Source organism: Crinia signifera, unplaced genomic scaffold (assembly GCF_055691185.1).
Source record: "Crinia signifera unplaced genomic scaffold, ASM5569118v1 HAP2_SCAFFOLD_81, whole genome shotgun sequence".
Taxonomy (NCBI): domain Eukaryota; kingdom Metazoa; phylum Chordata; class Amphibia; order Anura; family Myobatrachidae; genus Crinia; species Crinia signifera.
In genome coordinates, this window is record NW_028142719.1 from 531,573 (window position 1) to 546,533 (window position 14,961).

Here is a 14,961-nt window from a genome sequence, read left to right on the forward strand (position 1 = left end):
GCTTATACACATAATGCCCCCGGTACTGCTGCTTATACTCATAATGCTCCCAGTACTGCTGCTTATACTCCTAGTGCTCCCAGTACTGCTGCTTATACTCATAATGCCCCCAGTACAGCTGCTTATACTCATAGTGCTCCCAGTACTGCTGCTTATACACATAATGCCCCCAGTACTGCTGCTTATACTCATAATGCCCCCGGTACTGCTGCTTATACTCATAGTGCTCCCAGTACTGCTGCTTATACTCATAATGCTCCCAGTACTGACACTTATACTCTTAATGCTCCCAGTACTGCTGCTTATACACATAATGCCCCCAGTACTGCTGCTTATACACATAATGCCCCCAGTACTGCCGCTTATACTCATAATGATCCCAGTACTGCTGCTTATACTCATAATGCCCCCAGTACTGCTGCTTATACTCATAATGCCCCCAGTACTGCTGCTTATACACATAATGCCCCCAGTACTGCTGCTTATACTCATAATGCCCCCAGTACTGCTGCTTATACACATAATGCCCCCAGTACTGCTGCTTATACTCATAATGCCCCCGGTACTGCCGCTTATACACATAATGCTCCCAGTAGTGCCGCTTATACATATAATGCCCCGAGTACTGCTGCTTATACACATAATGCCCCCGGTACTGCTGCTTATACTCATAATGCCCCCAGTACTGCTGCTTATACACATAATGCCCCCAGTACTGCCGCTTACACTCATAATGCCCCCGGTACTGCCGCTTATACACATAATGCTCCCAGTAGTGCCACTTATACACATAATGCCCCTAGTACTGCTGCTTATACTCATAGTGCTCCCAGTACTGCTGCTTATACACATAATGCCCCCAGTACTGCTGCTTATACTCATAATGCCCCCAGTACTGCTGCTTATACTCCTAGTGCTCCCAGTACTGCTGCTTATACTCATAATGCCCCCAGTACTGCTGCTTATACTCATAGTGCTCCCAGTACTGCTGCTTATACACATAATGCCCCTAGTACTGCTGCTTATACTCATAGTGCTCCCAGTACTGCTGCTTATACACATAATGCCCCCAGTACTGCCGCTTATACTCATAATGCCCCCAGTACTGCTGCTTATACTCATAGTGCTCCCAGTACTGCTGCTTATACACATAATGCCCCCAGTACTGCTGGTTATACACATAATGCCCCCAGTACTGCTGCTTATACATATAATGCCCCGAGTACTGCCACTTATACTCATAATGCCCCCGGTACTGCCACTTATACTCATAATGCCCCCGGTACTGCTGCCTATACACATAATGCCCCGAGTACTGCCACTTATACTCATAGTGCTCCCAGTACTGCCACTTATACTCATAATGCCCCCGGTACTGCCACTTATACTCATAATGCCCCCGGTACTGCTGCCTATACACATAATGCCCCCGGTACTGCTGCTTATACACATAATGCCCCCAGTACTGCCGCTTATACTCATAATGCTCCCAGTACTGACACTTATACTCATAATGCTCCCAGTACTGCTGCTTATACACATAATGCCCCCAGTACTGCTGCTTATACACATAATGCCCCCAGTACTGCCACTTATACTCATAATGATCCCAGTACTGCTGCTTATACTCATAATGCCCCCAGTACTGCTGCTTATACTCATAATGCCCCCAGTACTGCTGCTTATACACATAATGCCCCCGGTACTGCTGCTTATACTCATAATGCCCCCAGTACTGCCGCTTATACACATAATGCCCCCAGTACTGCCACTTATACTCATAATGCTCCCAGTACTGCTGCTTATACTCATAATGCCCCCGGTACTGCCGCTTATACACATAATGCTCCCAGTAGTGCCGCTTATACATATAATGCCCCTTGTACTGCTGCTTATACACATAATGCCCCCGGTACTGCTGCTTATACTCATAATGCCCCCGGTACTGCTGCTTATACACATAATTCCCCCAGTACTGCCGCTTACACTCATAATGCCCCCGGTACTGCCGCTTATACACATAATGCTCCCAGTAGTGCCACTTATACACATAATGCCCCTAGTACTGCTGCTTATACTCATAGTGCTCCCAGTACTGCTGCTTATACACATAATGCCCCCAGTACTGCTGCTTATACTCATAATGCCCCCGGTACTGCTGCTTATACTCATAGTGCTCCCAGTACTGCTGCTTATACTCATAATGCTCCCAGTAGTGCCACTTATACACATAATGCCCCTAGTACTGCTGCTTATACTCATAGTGCCCCCGGTACTGCTGCTTATACTCATAATGCTCCCAGTACTGCTGCTTATACTCATAATGCCCCCAGTACTGCTGCTTATACTCCTAGTGCTCCCAGTACTGCTGCTTATACACATAATGCTCCCAGTACTGCTGCTTATACTCATAGTGCTCCCAGTACTGCTGCTTATACTCCTAGTGCTCCCAGTACTGCTGCTTATACACATAATGCCCCCGGTACTGCTGCTTATACTCATAATGCCCCCGGTACTGCTGCTTATACACATAATGCCCCCAGTACTGCCACTTATACTCATAATGCTCCCAGTACTGCTGCTTATACTCCGAGTGCTCCCAGTACTGCTGCTTATACTCATAATGCCCCCAGTACAGCTGCTTATACTCATAGTGCTCCCAGTACTGCTGCTTATACACATAATGCCCCCAGTACTGCTGCTTATACTCATAGTGCTCCCAGTACTGCTGCTTATACACATAATGCCCCCAGTACTGCTGCTTATACTCATAATGCTCCCAGTACTGCTGCTTATACTCCTAGTGCTCCCAGTACTGCTGCTTATACTCATAATGCCCCCAGTACAGCTGCTTATACTCATAGTGCTCCCAGTACTGCTGCTTATACACATAATGCCCCCAGTACTGCTGCTTATACTCATAATGCCCCCGGTACTGCTGCTTATACTCATAGTGCTCCCAGTACTGCTGCTTATACTCATAATGCTCCCAGTAGTGCCACTTATACACATAATGCCCCTAGTACTGCTGCTTATACTCATAGTGCCCCCGGTACTGCTGCTTATACTCATAATGCTCCCAGTACTGCTGCTTATACTCATAATGCCCCCAGTACTGCTGCTTATACTCCTAGTGCTCCCAGTACTGCTGCTTATACACATAATGCTCCCAGTACTGCTGCTTATACTCATAGTGCTCCCAGTACTGCTGCTTATACTCCTAGTGCTCCCAGTACTGCTGCTTATACACATAATGCCCCCGGTACTGCTGCTTATACTCATAATGCCCCCAGTACTGCTGCTTATACACATAATGCCCCCAGTACTGCCGCTTATACTCATAATGCTCCCAGTACTGCTGCTTATACTCATAATGCCCCCGGTACTGCCGCTAATACACATAATGCTCCCAGTAGTGCCGCTTATACATATAATGCCCCTTGTACTGCTGCTTATACACATAATGCCCCCGGTACTGCTGCTTATACTCATAATGCCCCCAGTACTGCTGCTTATACACATAATGCCCCCAGTACTGCCGCTTACACTCATAATGCCCCCGGTACTGCCGCTTATACACATAATGCTCCCAGTAGTGCCACTTATACACATAATGCCCCTAGTACTGCTGCTTATACTCATAGTGCTCCCAGTACTGCTGCTTATACACATAATGCCCCCAGTACTGCCGCTTATACACATAATGCTCCCAGTAGTGCCACTTATACACATAATGCCCCTAGTACTGCTGCTTATACTCCTAGTGCTCCCAGTACTGCTGCTTATATTCATAATGCCCCCAGTACTGCTGCTTATACTCCTAGTGCTCCCAGTACTGCTGCTTATACTCATAATGCCCCCAGTACAGCTGCTTATACTCATAGTGCTCCCAGTACTGCTGCTTATACACATAATGCCCCCAGTACTGCTGCTTATACTCATAATGCCCCCGGTACTGCTGCTTATACTCATAGTGCTCCCAGTACTGCTGCTTATACTCATAGTGCTCCCAGTACTGCTGCTTATACACATAATGCCCCCGGTACTGCTGCTTATACACATAATGCCCCCGGTACTGCTGCTTATACTCATAATGCCCCCGGTACTGCTGCTTATACTCATAGTGCCCCTAGTACAGCTGCTTATACACATAATGCCCCCAGTACTGCTGCTTATACTCATAGTGCTCCCAGTACTGCTGCTTATACACATAATGTCCCTAGTACTGCTGCTTATACTCATAATGCCCCCAGTACTGCTGCTTATACTCATAATGCCACCGGTACTGCTGCTTATACACATAATGCCCCCAGTACTGCCACTTATACTCATAATGCTCCCAGTACTGCTGCTTATACTCCTAGTGCTCCCAGTACTGCTGCTTATACTCATAATGCCCCCAGTACAGCTGCTTATACTCATAGTGCTCCCAGTACTGCTGCTTATACACATAATGCCCCCAGTACTGCTGCTTATACTCATAGTGCTCCCAGTACTGCTGCTTATACACATAATGCCCCCAGTACTGCTGCTTATACTCATAATGCTCCCAGTACTGCTGCTTATACTCCTAGTGCTCCCAGTACTGCTGCTTATACTCATAATGCCCCCAGTACAGCTGCTTATACTCATAGTGCTCCCAGTACTGCTGCTTATACACATAATGCCCCCAGTACTGCTGCTTATACTCATAATGCCCCCGGTACTGCTGCTTATACTCATAGTGCTCCCAGTACTGCTGCTTATACTCATAATGCTCCCAGTAGTGCCACTTATACACATAATGCCCCTAGTACTGCTGCTTATACTCATAGTGCCCCCGGTACTGCTGCTTATACTCATAATGCTCCCAGTACTGCTGCTTATACTCATAATGCCCCCAGTACTGCTGCTTATATCCCTAGTGCTCCCAGTACTGCTGCTTATACACATAATGCTCCCAGTACTGCTGCTTATACTCATAGTGCTCCCAGTACTGCTGCTTATACTCCTAGTGCTCCCAGTACTGCTGCTTATACACATAATGCCCCCGGTACTGCTGCTTATACTCATAATGCCCCCAGTACTGCTGCTTATACACATAATGCCCCCAGTACTGCCGCTTATACTCATAATGCTCCCAGTACTGCTGCTTATACTCATAATGCCCCCGGTACTGCCGCTAATACACATAATGCTCCCAGTAGTGCCGCTTATACATATAATGCCCCTTGTACTGCTGCTTATACACATAATGCCCCCGGTACTGCTGCTTATACTCATAATGCCCCCAGTACTGCTGCTTATACACATAATGCCCCCAGTACTGCCGCTTACACTCATAATGCCCCCGGTACTGCCGCTTATACACATAATGCTCCCAGTAGTGCCACTTATACACATAATGCCCCTAGTACTGCTGCTTATACTCATAGTGCTCCCAGTACTGCTGCTTATACACATAATGCCCCCAGTACTGCCGCTTATACACATAATGCTCCCAGTAGTGCCACTTATACACATAATGCCCCTAGTACTGCTGCTTATACTCCTAGTGCTCCCAGTACTGCTGCTTATATTCATAATGCCCCCAGTACTGCTGCTTATACTCCTAGTGCTCCCAGTACTGCTGCTTATACTCATAATGCCCCCAGTACAGCTGCTTATACTCATAGTGCTCCCAGTACTGCTGCTTATACACATAATGCCCCCAGTACTGCTGCTTATACTCATAATGCCCCCGGTACTGCTGCTTATACTCATAGTGCTCCCAGTACTGCTGCTTATACTCATAGTGCTCCCAGTACTGCTGCTTATACACATAATGCCCCCGGTACTGCTGCTTATACACATAATGCCCCCGGTACTGCTGCTTATACTCATAATGCCCCCGGTACTGCTGCTTATACTCATAGTGCCCCTAGTACAGCTGCTTATACACATAATGCCCCCAGTACTGCTGCTTATACTCATAGTGCTCCCAGTACTGCTGCTTATACACATAATGTCCCTAGTACTGCTGCTTATACTCATAATGCCCCCAGTACTGCTGCTTATACTCATAATGCCCCCGGTACTGCTGCTTATACTCATAGTGCTCCCAGTACTGCTGCTTATACTCATAGTGCTCCCAGTACTGCTGCCGGTACTTGTGGAGTATCACGGCTCCCACGATGGCCATCGCACATGAAAAAATCGCATGCGATCGCATGCGATTTTTAACAGAAAAGCATCCAAATGTATTGAAATTAGTATTAAACATGTTCAATGGCCCCCAAATGGCATTTTTGAGGCTGTACCACCCCCACTATCAACGCGAACCTGAAGCGTGTCGAGCGCAGCGAGCCCGTGAGGGGCGGCGGTACGCATCCTACGACCTTTTCATACCTCCACTATCCACGTCGGCGTGGAGTTGAGAATAGAAAGTGTGGCGAGCGCAGCGAGCCACCGAGCCCAAAGCGTGGCGAGCGCAGCGAGCCCCGCGAGGGGACGCGGATACCTTCACAGGTATCCGCGTCCCCTCACGGGCTTCACAGGTGTCCGCATCCCCTCGCCACGCTTCGGGCTCAGTGGCTCACTGCGCTCGCCACACTTTCTATTCTCAACTCCACGCCGACGTGGATAGTGGTGGTATGAAAAGGTCGTAGGCCGCGTACCGCCGGCCCTCGCGGGCTCGCTGCGCTCGCCACGCTTCGGGTTTTCTTTGATAGTGGGGGTGGTACAGCCTCAAAATTGCCATTTGTGGGCCATTAAACATGTTTCATACTAATTTCAATACATTTGGATGCTTTTCTGTTAAAAATCGCATACAATCGCATGCGATGCACTATATATGGCATGCGATGGCATGCGATGGGAGCCGTGATAATCCACAAGTACCCTGCTGCTTATACCAGGGCCGGTGCAAGGCACCGGAGCGCCCCAGGCGAGTCGGGGTGAGGCGCCCTGGTGCCTGGGGAGGGGGGGTACCTGTCCTGCGGCGCTGTGTATTTAAAAGTGGCGGCGGTGGCAGAGAGGGGTCCCTGCAGTCAACGAGCGCTATCCGCCGGGCCATGCGGAAGCGTTTCTGTTGTGAAAACACTGGCCGCACGGCGCACGCTGATTGGCTGAATCTCAGCCAATCAGCGTGCGGACAGTGTTTTCACAACAGAAGCGCTTCCGCATAGCCCGGCGGATATCTCTAGTTATTTCTTATTGACTGCAGGGACCCCCCGCTGCCGCCGCCGCCACCAGCTTTAAATACACAGCGCCGCAGGACAGGTACCCCCGCGGCACGGGGGGCAAAATGCCGCCCTCCAGTGGCCGGCGCCCTAGGCAAATGCCTAGATTTGCCTAGTGGTGGCGCCGGCCCTGGCTTATACACACAATGCCCCCAGTACTGCTGCTTATACACATAGTGCCCCCGTTACTGCTGCTTATACACATAATGCCCCCAGTACTGCTGCTTATACACATAATGCCCCCGGTACTGCTGCTTATACTCATAATGCCCCCAGTACTGCTGCTTATACACATAATGCCCCCAGAGCCAGATTAAGGTCTAAATGGGCCTGGAGTTGAAAATGATCAAGGGCCTATTATGCGCAATAATAGGGGTTGTGGCCAGCACCTAATAATGTGGGGGGCGTGACCAGTGTTCTGGTTGGTTGGTCTGCTCATGGGTGTGTCTCTATTTGTGTAAATACTTTCAACTAATTGTATATGCCTGGAAAAGGCAGGGGGCTGGCATAGGAAAAATGCAGGGAGATATATTGGCGGGTGCACTCCAAAGGTGCACCCGCCGGAATGCCGATGTCCTAAGATACTTGCGGGTGAGGCGGCACTCCAATCATAAAAAAATACTGAAAGCCGAAACTTGGTAGACAATATGTCAGCACCTTTTATGTGGTAACCTAAGTTTACCACAACATATACCCCTTATACAAATCATGCAACACAATAGTAACCCCCCCTTATACTGTACTTGCCTCTTACACATTATGCCACATGGAATGAGACAAAATTCACACCGATTGAGCAAAAATTCACACTATGGCACACAGATTGAGTCAAAATTCATGTTATGCCACACAGATTAAGGCAAAATTTTACATTTTGCCACATGGATTGAGCCAAAATACACACTATACCAGGCATGTCCAAACAGTGGCCCTCCAGCTGTTGTGAAACTACACGTCCCAGCATGCCTTAACATAGTTTTAGCATTCCCTAATTGCAAAACTGTGGCAATGCATGATGGGACTTGTAGTTCCACAGCTGGAGGGCCATAGTTCGGACATGCCTGCACTATACCAAACAGATTGAGCAATAATGCACAATATGCTTCATAAATAGGGGCATTGCGCTCCAAAAGCGCACATTAAAAATGTACACCATAATGCCCATTACATGTTAAGCCTCGCACCATAATCTCCATTACATATTATGCCAAACAGCATAATGCCTATTAAAAATTATGCTACATACTGTAAGTGTTGCTTACCTACATGTTCATTGCCAGGGGTTCCATGTTCATTGCCAGGGGTTCCATGTTCATTGCCAGGGGTTCCTTGCTCATTGCCAGGGGTTCCATGCTCATTGCCATGTGGGATTGCATGCTCATTGCCAAGGGGGAATACATGCTCGCGGTAACTGGGGGACAGTCACCGCCGGGCAGAAATGACAGCCATTAACAGCCGGGCAGAGAGCAGGGGGCTGCCCGGCTGTATTCAGAGCACTGCATGTCCTGGCTATTTGAAATAATACCCCTTTCATACCAGAAAATGCAGGGAATATGGAAAATCACCCCGCCCCCCTTTAAACAACCAGCTATGTCTTCTGAACCAACGGACCCATTTACATGTAGGCTTCGAATGATTTTGGTCCCGTGAAACTGGGTCGTTTGGTTCCAGAGAAATCTGTCCTCAAACAACATGAACAGCCATGAAATTACATTTCAGAAATTAAAAAAAAAAATAGTTTTACCTGCAATATCTCTAGAACCAATGAACCCATATGGACCTGGTATCAGATTGAAGGCCCAGCGATTTGGGTTTGACTGAGATCAACCTCGAGCTTCTGTGATGCTGTAGGGGGAACTGGCAGCCGTTGGAACCGGGTGGAGGTCGGAATAAGCGGGTCCCATGTTATCCTATGGGGAAACGTTCCAGGTTTGCCTTGCTGTATCTCCGGTTCCCGGGGGGCTAGAGACGCGGGGCTAGTCTCATTGGAAAGCTCTGGCCCTCAGCTACAACATGGGCCTATTTAGAGAGTGGGCCTGGAGCTATAGCTCCATCAGGCCCATTGTTAATCCGGCCCGGAATGCCCCCAGTACTGCTGCTTATACTCATAATGCCCCCGGTACTGCTGCTTATACACATAATGCCCCCAGTACTGCTGCTTATACACATAATGCCCCCGGTACTGCTGCTTATACTCATAATGCCCCCAGTACTGCTGCTTATACTCATAATGCTCCCAGTAGTGCCACTTGTACTCATAATGCCCCCAGTACTGCTGCTTATACACATAATGCCCCCAGTACTGCTGCTTATACACATAATGCCCCCAGTACTGCTGCTTATACATATAATGCCCCGAGTACTGCTGCGTATACATATAATGCCCCGAGTACTGCTGCTTATACAAATAATGCCCCCAGTACTGCTGCTTATACTCATAATGCCCCCAGTACTGCTGCTTATACTCATAATGCCCCCAGTACTGCCGCTTATACTCATAATGCCCCCAGTACTGCTGCTTATACTCATAATGCTCCCAGTACTGCTACTTATACACATAATGCTCCCAGTACTGCTGCTTATACACATAATGCCCCAAGTGCTGCTGCTTATACTCATAATGCCCCCAGTACTGCTGCTTACACATATAATGCCCCGAGTACTGCTGCTTATACTCATAATGCCCCCAGTACTGCTGCTTATACTCATAATGCTCCCAGTACTGCTACTTATACACATAATGCTCCCAGTACTGCTGCTTATACACATAATGCCCCAAGTGCTGCTGCTTATACTCATAATGCCCCCAGTACTGCTGCTTACACATATAATGCCCCGAGTACTGCTGCTTATACACATAATGCCCCCAGTACTGCTGCTTATACTCATAATGCTCCCAGTACTGCTGCTTATACTCATAATGCCCCCAGTACTGCTGCTTATACTCATAATGCCCCCAGTACTGCCGCTTATACACATAATGCCCCCGGTACTGCTGCTTATACTCATAATGCCCCCAGTACTGCTGCTTATACTCATAATGCCCCCAGTACTGCCGCTTATACACATAATGCCCCCGGTACTGCTGCTTATACTCATAATGCCCCCAGTACTGCTGCTTATACACATAATGCCCCCAGTACTGCTGCTTATACACATAATGCCCCAAGTGCTGCTGCTTATACTCATAATGCCCCGAGTACTGCCGCTTATACTCATAATGCCCCCAGTACTGCTGCTTATACTCATAATGCTCCCAGTACTGCTACTTATACACATAATGCTCCCAGTACTGCTGCTTATACACATAATGCCCCAAGTGCTGCTGCTTATACTCATAATGCCCCCAGTACTGCTGCTTACACATATAATGCCCCGAGTACTGCTGCTTATACACATAATGCCCCCAGTACTGCTGCTTATACTCATAATGCTCCCAGTACTGCTGCTTATACTCATAATGCCCCCAGTACTGCTGCTTATACTCATAATGCCCCCAGTACTGCCGCTTATACACATAATGCCCCCGGTACTGCTGCTTATACTCATAATGCCCCCAGTACTGCTGCTTATACTCATAATGCCCCCAGTACTGCCGCTTATACACATAATGCCCCCGGTACTGCTGCTTATACTCATAATGCCCCCAGTACTGCTGCTTATACACATAATGCCCCCAGTACTGCTGCTTATACACATAATGCCCCAAGTGCTGCTGCTTATACTCATAATGCTCCCAGTACTGCTGCTTATACACATAATGCCCCCAGTACTGCTGCTTATACTCATAATGCTCCCAGTACTGCTGCTTATACACATAATGCCCCGAGTACTGCTGCTTATACTCATAATGCCCCCAGTACTGCTGCTTATACTCATAATGCCCCCAGTACTGCCGCTTATACACATAATGCCCCCGGTACTGCTGCTTATACTCATAATGCCCCCGGTACTGCTGCTTATACACATAATGCCCCCAGTACTGCTGCTTATACACATAATGCCCCCAGTACTGCTGCTTATACTCATAATGCCCCCGGTACTGCTGCTTATACTCATAGTGCTCCCAGTACTGCTGGTTATACACATAATGCCCCCAGTACTGCTGCTTATACTCATAATGCCCCCAGTACTGCTGCTTATACATATAATGCTCCCAGTACTAATTCTTATACATATAATACCCCGAGTACTGCTGCTTATACATATAATGCCCCCAGTACTGCCGCTTATACTCATAATGCCCCCAGTACTGCCACTTATACTCATAATGCCCCCAGTACTGCCACTTATACTCATAATGCCCCCAATACTGCCGCTTATACTCATAATGCTCCCAGTACTGCCACTTATACTTATAATGCCCCCGGTACTGCCACTTATACTCATAATGCCCCCAGTACTGCCACTTATACTCATAATGCTCCCAGTACTGCTGCTTATACTCTTAATGCCCCCGGTACTGCCACTTATACTCATAATGCCCCCGGTACTGCCACTTATACTCATAATGATCCCAGTATTGCTGCTTATACTCATAATGCCCCCGGTACTCCCGCTTATACTCATAATGCCCCCAGTACTGCTGCTTATACTCATAATGCTCCCAGTACTGCTGCTTATACACATAATGCCCCCGGTACTGCTGCTTATACACATAATGCCCCCAGTACTGCTGCTTATACACATAATGCCCCCGGTACTGCTGCTTATACTCATAATGCCCCCAGTACTGCCGCTTATACTCATAATGCCCCCGGTACTGCCGCTTATACTCATAATGCCCCCAGTACTGCTGCTTATACTCATAATGCTCCCAGTACTGCTGCTTATACACATAATGCCCCCAGTACTGCCACTTATACTCATAATGCCCCCGGTACTGCTGCTTATACATATAATGCCCCCAGTACTGCTGCTTATACTCATAATGCTCCCAGTACTGCTGCTTATACACATTATGCTCCCAGTACTGCTGCTTATACACATAATGCCCCCAGTACTGCTGCTTATACACATAATGCCCCCAGTACTGCTGCTTATACTCATAGTGCCCCCAGTACTGCTGCTTATACTCATAATGCCCCCAGTACTGCTGCTTATACTCATAATGCTCCCAGTACTGCTGCTTATACTCATAATGCCCCCAGTACTGCTGCTTATACACATAATGCCCCCAGTACTGCTGCTTATACTCATAATGCCCCCGGTACTGCTGCTTATACTCATAATGCTCCCGGTACTGCTGCTTAAACTCATAATGCCCCCGGTACTGCTGGTTATACACATAATGCCCCCAGTACTGCTGCTTATACATATAATGCCCCCGGTACTGCTGCTTATACACATAATGCCCCCAGCACTGCTGCTTATACACATAATGCCCCCGGTACTGCTGCTTATACTCATAATGCCCCCAGTACTGCTGCTTATACATATAATGCTCCCGGTACTGCTGCTTATACACATAATGCCCCCAGCACTGCTGCTTATACACATAATGCCCCCAGCACTGCTGCTCATACACATAATGCCCCCAGTACTGCTGCTTATACATATAATGCCCCCGGTACTGCTGCTTATACTCATAGTGCTCCCAGTACTGCTGCTTATACACATAATGCCCCCGGTACTGCTGCTTATACTCATAGTGCTCCCAGTACTGCTGCTTATACACATTATGCCCCCAGTACTGCTGCTTATACACATAATGCCCCCAGTACTGCTGCTTATACTCATAGTGCTCCCAGTACTGCTGCTTATACACATAATGCCCCCGGTACTGCTGCTTATACACATTATGCCCCCAGTACTGCTGCTTATACACATAATGCCCCCGGTACTGCTGCTTATACTCATAATGCCCCCGGTACTGCTGCTTATACTCATAATGCCCCAGCAGCGGTGAATAGAATCGATATAAAGCATAGGCAAAAGGACCACATAAGACATTTTGTATGTGATCCAGCCACCGGGAAGGTCCCTTGGAGAAGTTGCAGTAGTGTATGGAAGTCTGTACACAGAAAATGCCAACGCACGGATCTCTCGGACTCGCTGAACACACGGCTGAGGGGGCACATTTTCATCTGAGTTTGACTAATTCATGGGTGTATTTGCAGAACCAATTTTAGGTAAATTCCTGTGTTTCAGTGTTGTATGTGTCATGGAGGAGCCTGGGAACAGTCTTCTGCTTGGTTTGGAGCTGGAGGAGTATGTCAGGGTATAGAGTTGGATGAGTTGATGAGAGTGTCTCCGGCTAAGTCTATTGTCTCTCTAATCCGATGTTTTGTGTCTTTTGTCCCACACAGATCTCAGTTTGCCGATGGATGATAAGAATAACATGGGCCCAAACTTCAGGAACAGTTCTTACTTGGAGTTCACCTTCATCTGTTTTCCCGAAATTCCCAGCTGGAACATCACAGGATTTATTCTGTTCTTCCTTGTTGTGGCTCTGATCTCCAATGTGATCTTGTTGGTGGTCATCTGCGCTGAGCCAAGACTCCACCATCCCATGTATTACTTCCTGGCCATGCTCGCCTTGGCCGATATACTTCTCTGCACTGCCGCCACTCCCAGAGTTCTGGTCATCCTCTTGACAAACGCCATGACTATCCAATCAGCCGCTTGCTTCACCCAAATCTTCTTCACTACGATGTGGTCAGCCACGGAGTCTTCCATCTTCCTGGTGATGGCCTATGACCGGTATGTTGCTATTTGTCACCCTCTGCATTACCCTACCATTGTTACAAACCAACTTGTGGCCAAAGTTAGTGTATTCATCATGATCAGGAATATTGCTGTCTCGTTGCCGCTTCCCTTGCTGGCGGCAAGCCTCGACTACTGCTCCGGCAGGGAAATCCTGCATTGTTTCTGTGAGAATATGTCCGTCGAAAAACTGTCCTGTAGCGACAACTCTTCCACCAGCATCTACGGCTTGGTGGTTTTCATTTTGGTCGGTGGTACGGATTTCCTGCTCATCGTGATATCATATTTAATCATTCTCCGGACCGTGGTGGAAGCCCGATCCTTTAGTGCCGCCTTCAAAGCTTTCCGCACATGTGGCTCTCACCTTATTCTCATCTGTTTGTTCTACCTCACCATCGCCACCACAATCGTGTCCAACCGGGCAGTCGAGGAGATCCCTCGTCCTGTACATGTCCTACTTTGTCTTATTCACCAGCTGTTGCCACCAACTCTCAACCCGCTTGTATATGGTATGATGACCATGGAGATCCGGCACGCTATCAAGAGGATGCTGGGGAAGATTCAGATTTATCCCTGAGTTGGAGTCTGGAGCTCACACTCCTAAATCAATTCTACTGACTGAGAAAGAACTGATAGACTGAGCTTGAATTATTATTATTTATTATTATTATTTTATTTATAAGGCGCCACAAGTGTTTCGCAGCGCCGTACAGAGGGCATACAGAGGAACAGTACAGGGAGACAAAACTTGTCATTACAGCAAATAAATAACATTAATAGAGTACAGGTAAATGAGCGCCTCAATTCAATACACAACAGCTTATATGTAGTGAGGACGTGACCAATGTACTACTAGGGGCTGGTGGTCAGAGATGGACACTGAAGGGGAAATTTACTAAGATGTGTATTCTACTTCACATGTAATGTGCAACCAATCAGATCCTGTCTACTATCTTCTAGAGGGTGCTAAATAAATACGTAGATTCTGATTGGTTGCCCATAGCAACATCAGATGTGAAGTGGAATACACATCGTAGTAGTAAATGTTTGAGTATGG

At 47.7% G+C, this 14,961-nt stretch overlaps 1 protein-coding gene across 1 annotated transcript in view; it reads left to right on the forward strand.

The window, feature by feature from the left end:
- Positions 1-14,636, forward strand: part of LOC146056546 (olfactory receptor 56A4-like) — a 50,674-nt gene extending 36,038 nt beyond the window's left edge. Inside the window, exon 2 of the mRNA XM_083168396.1 lies at positions 13,508-14,636. Within this exon, the coding sequence (XP_083024522.1) occupies positions 13,522-14,481 (960 nt within the window). The 5' untranslated portion in view covers positions 13,508-13,521 and the 3' untranslated portion in view covers positions 14,482-14,636. The remainder of the gene's footprint in view (positions 1-13,507) is intronic.
- Positions 14,637-14,961: the final 325 nt, after the last annotated feature.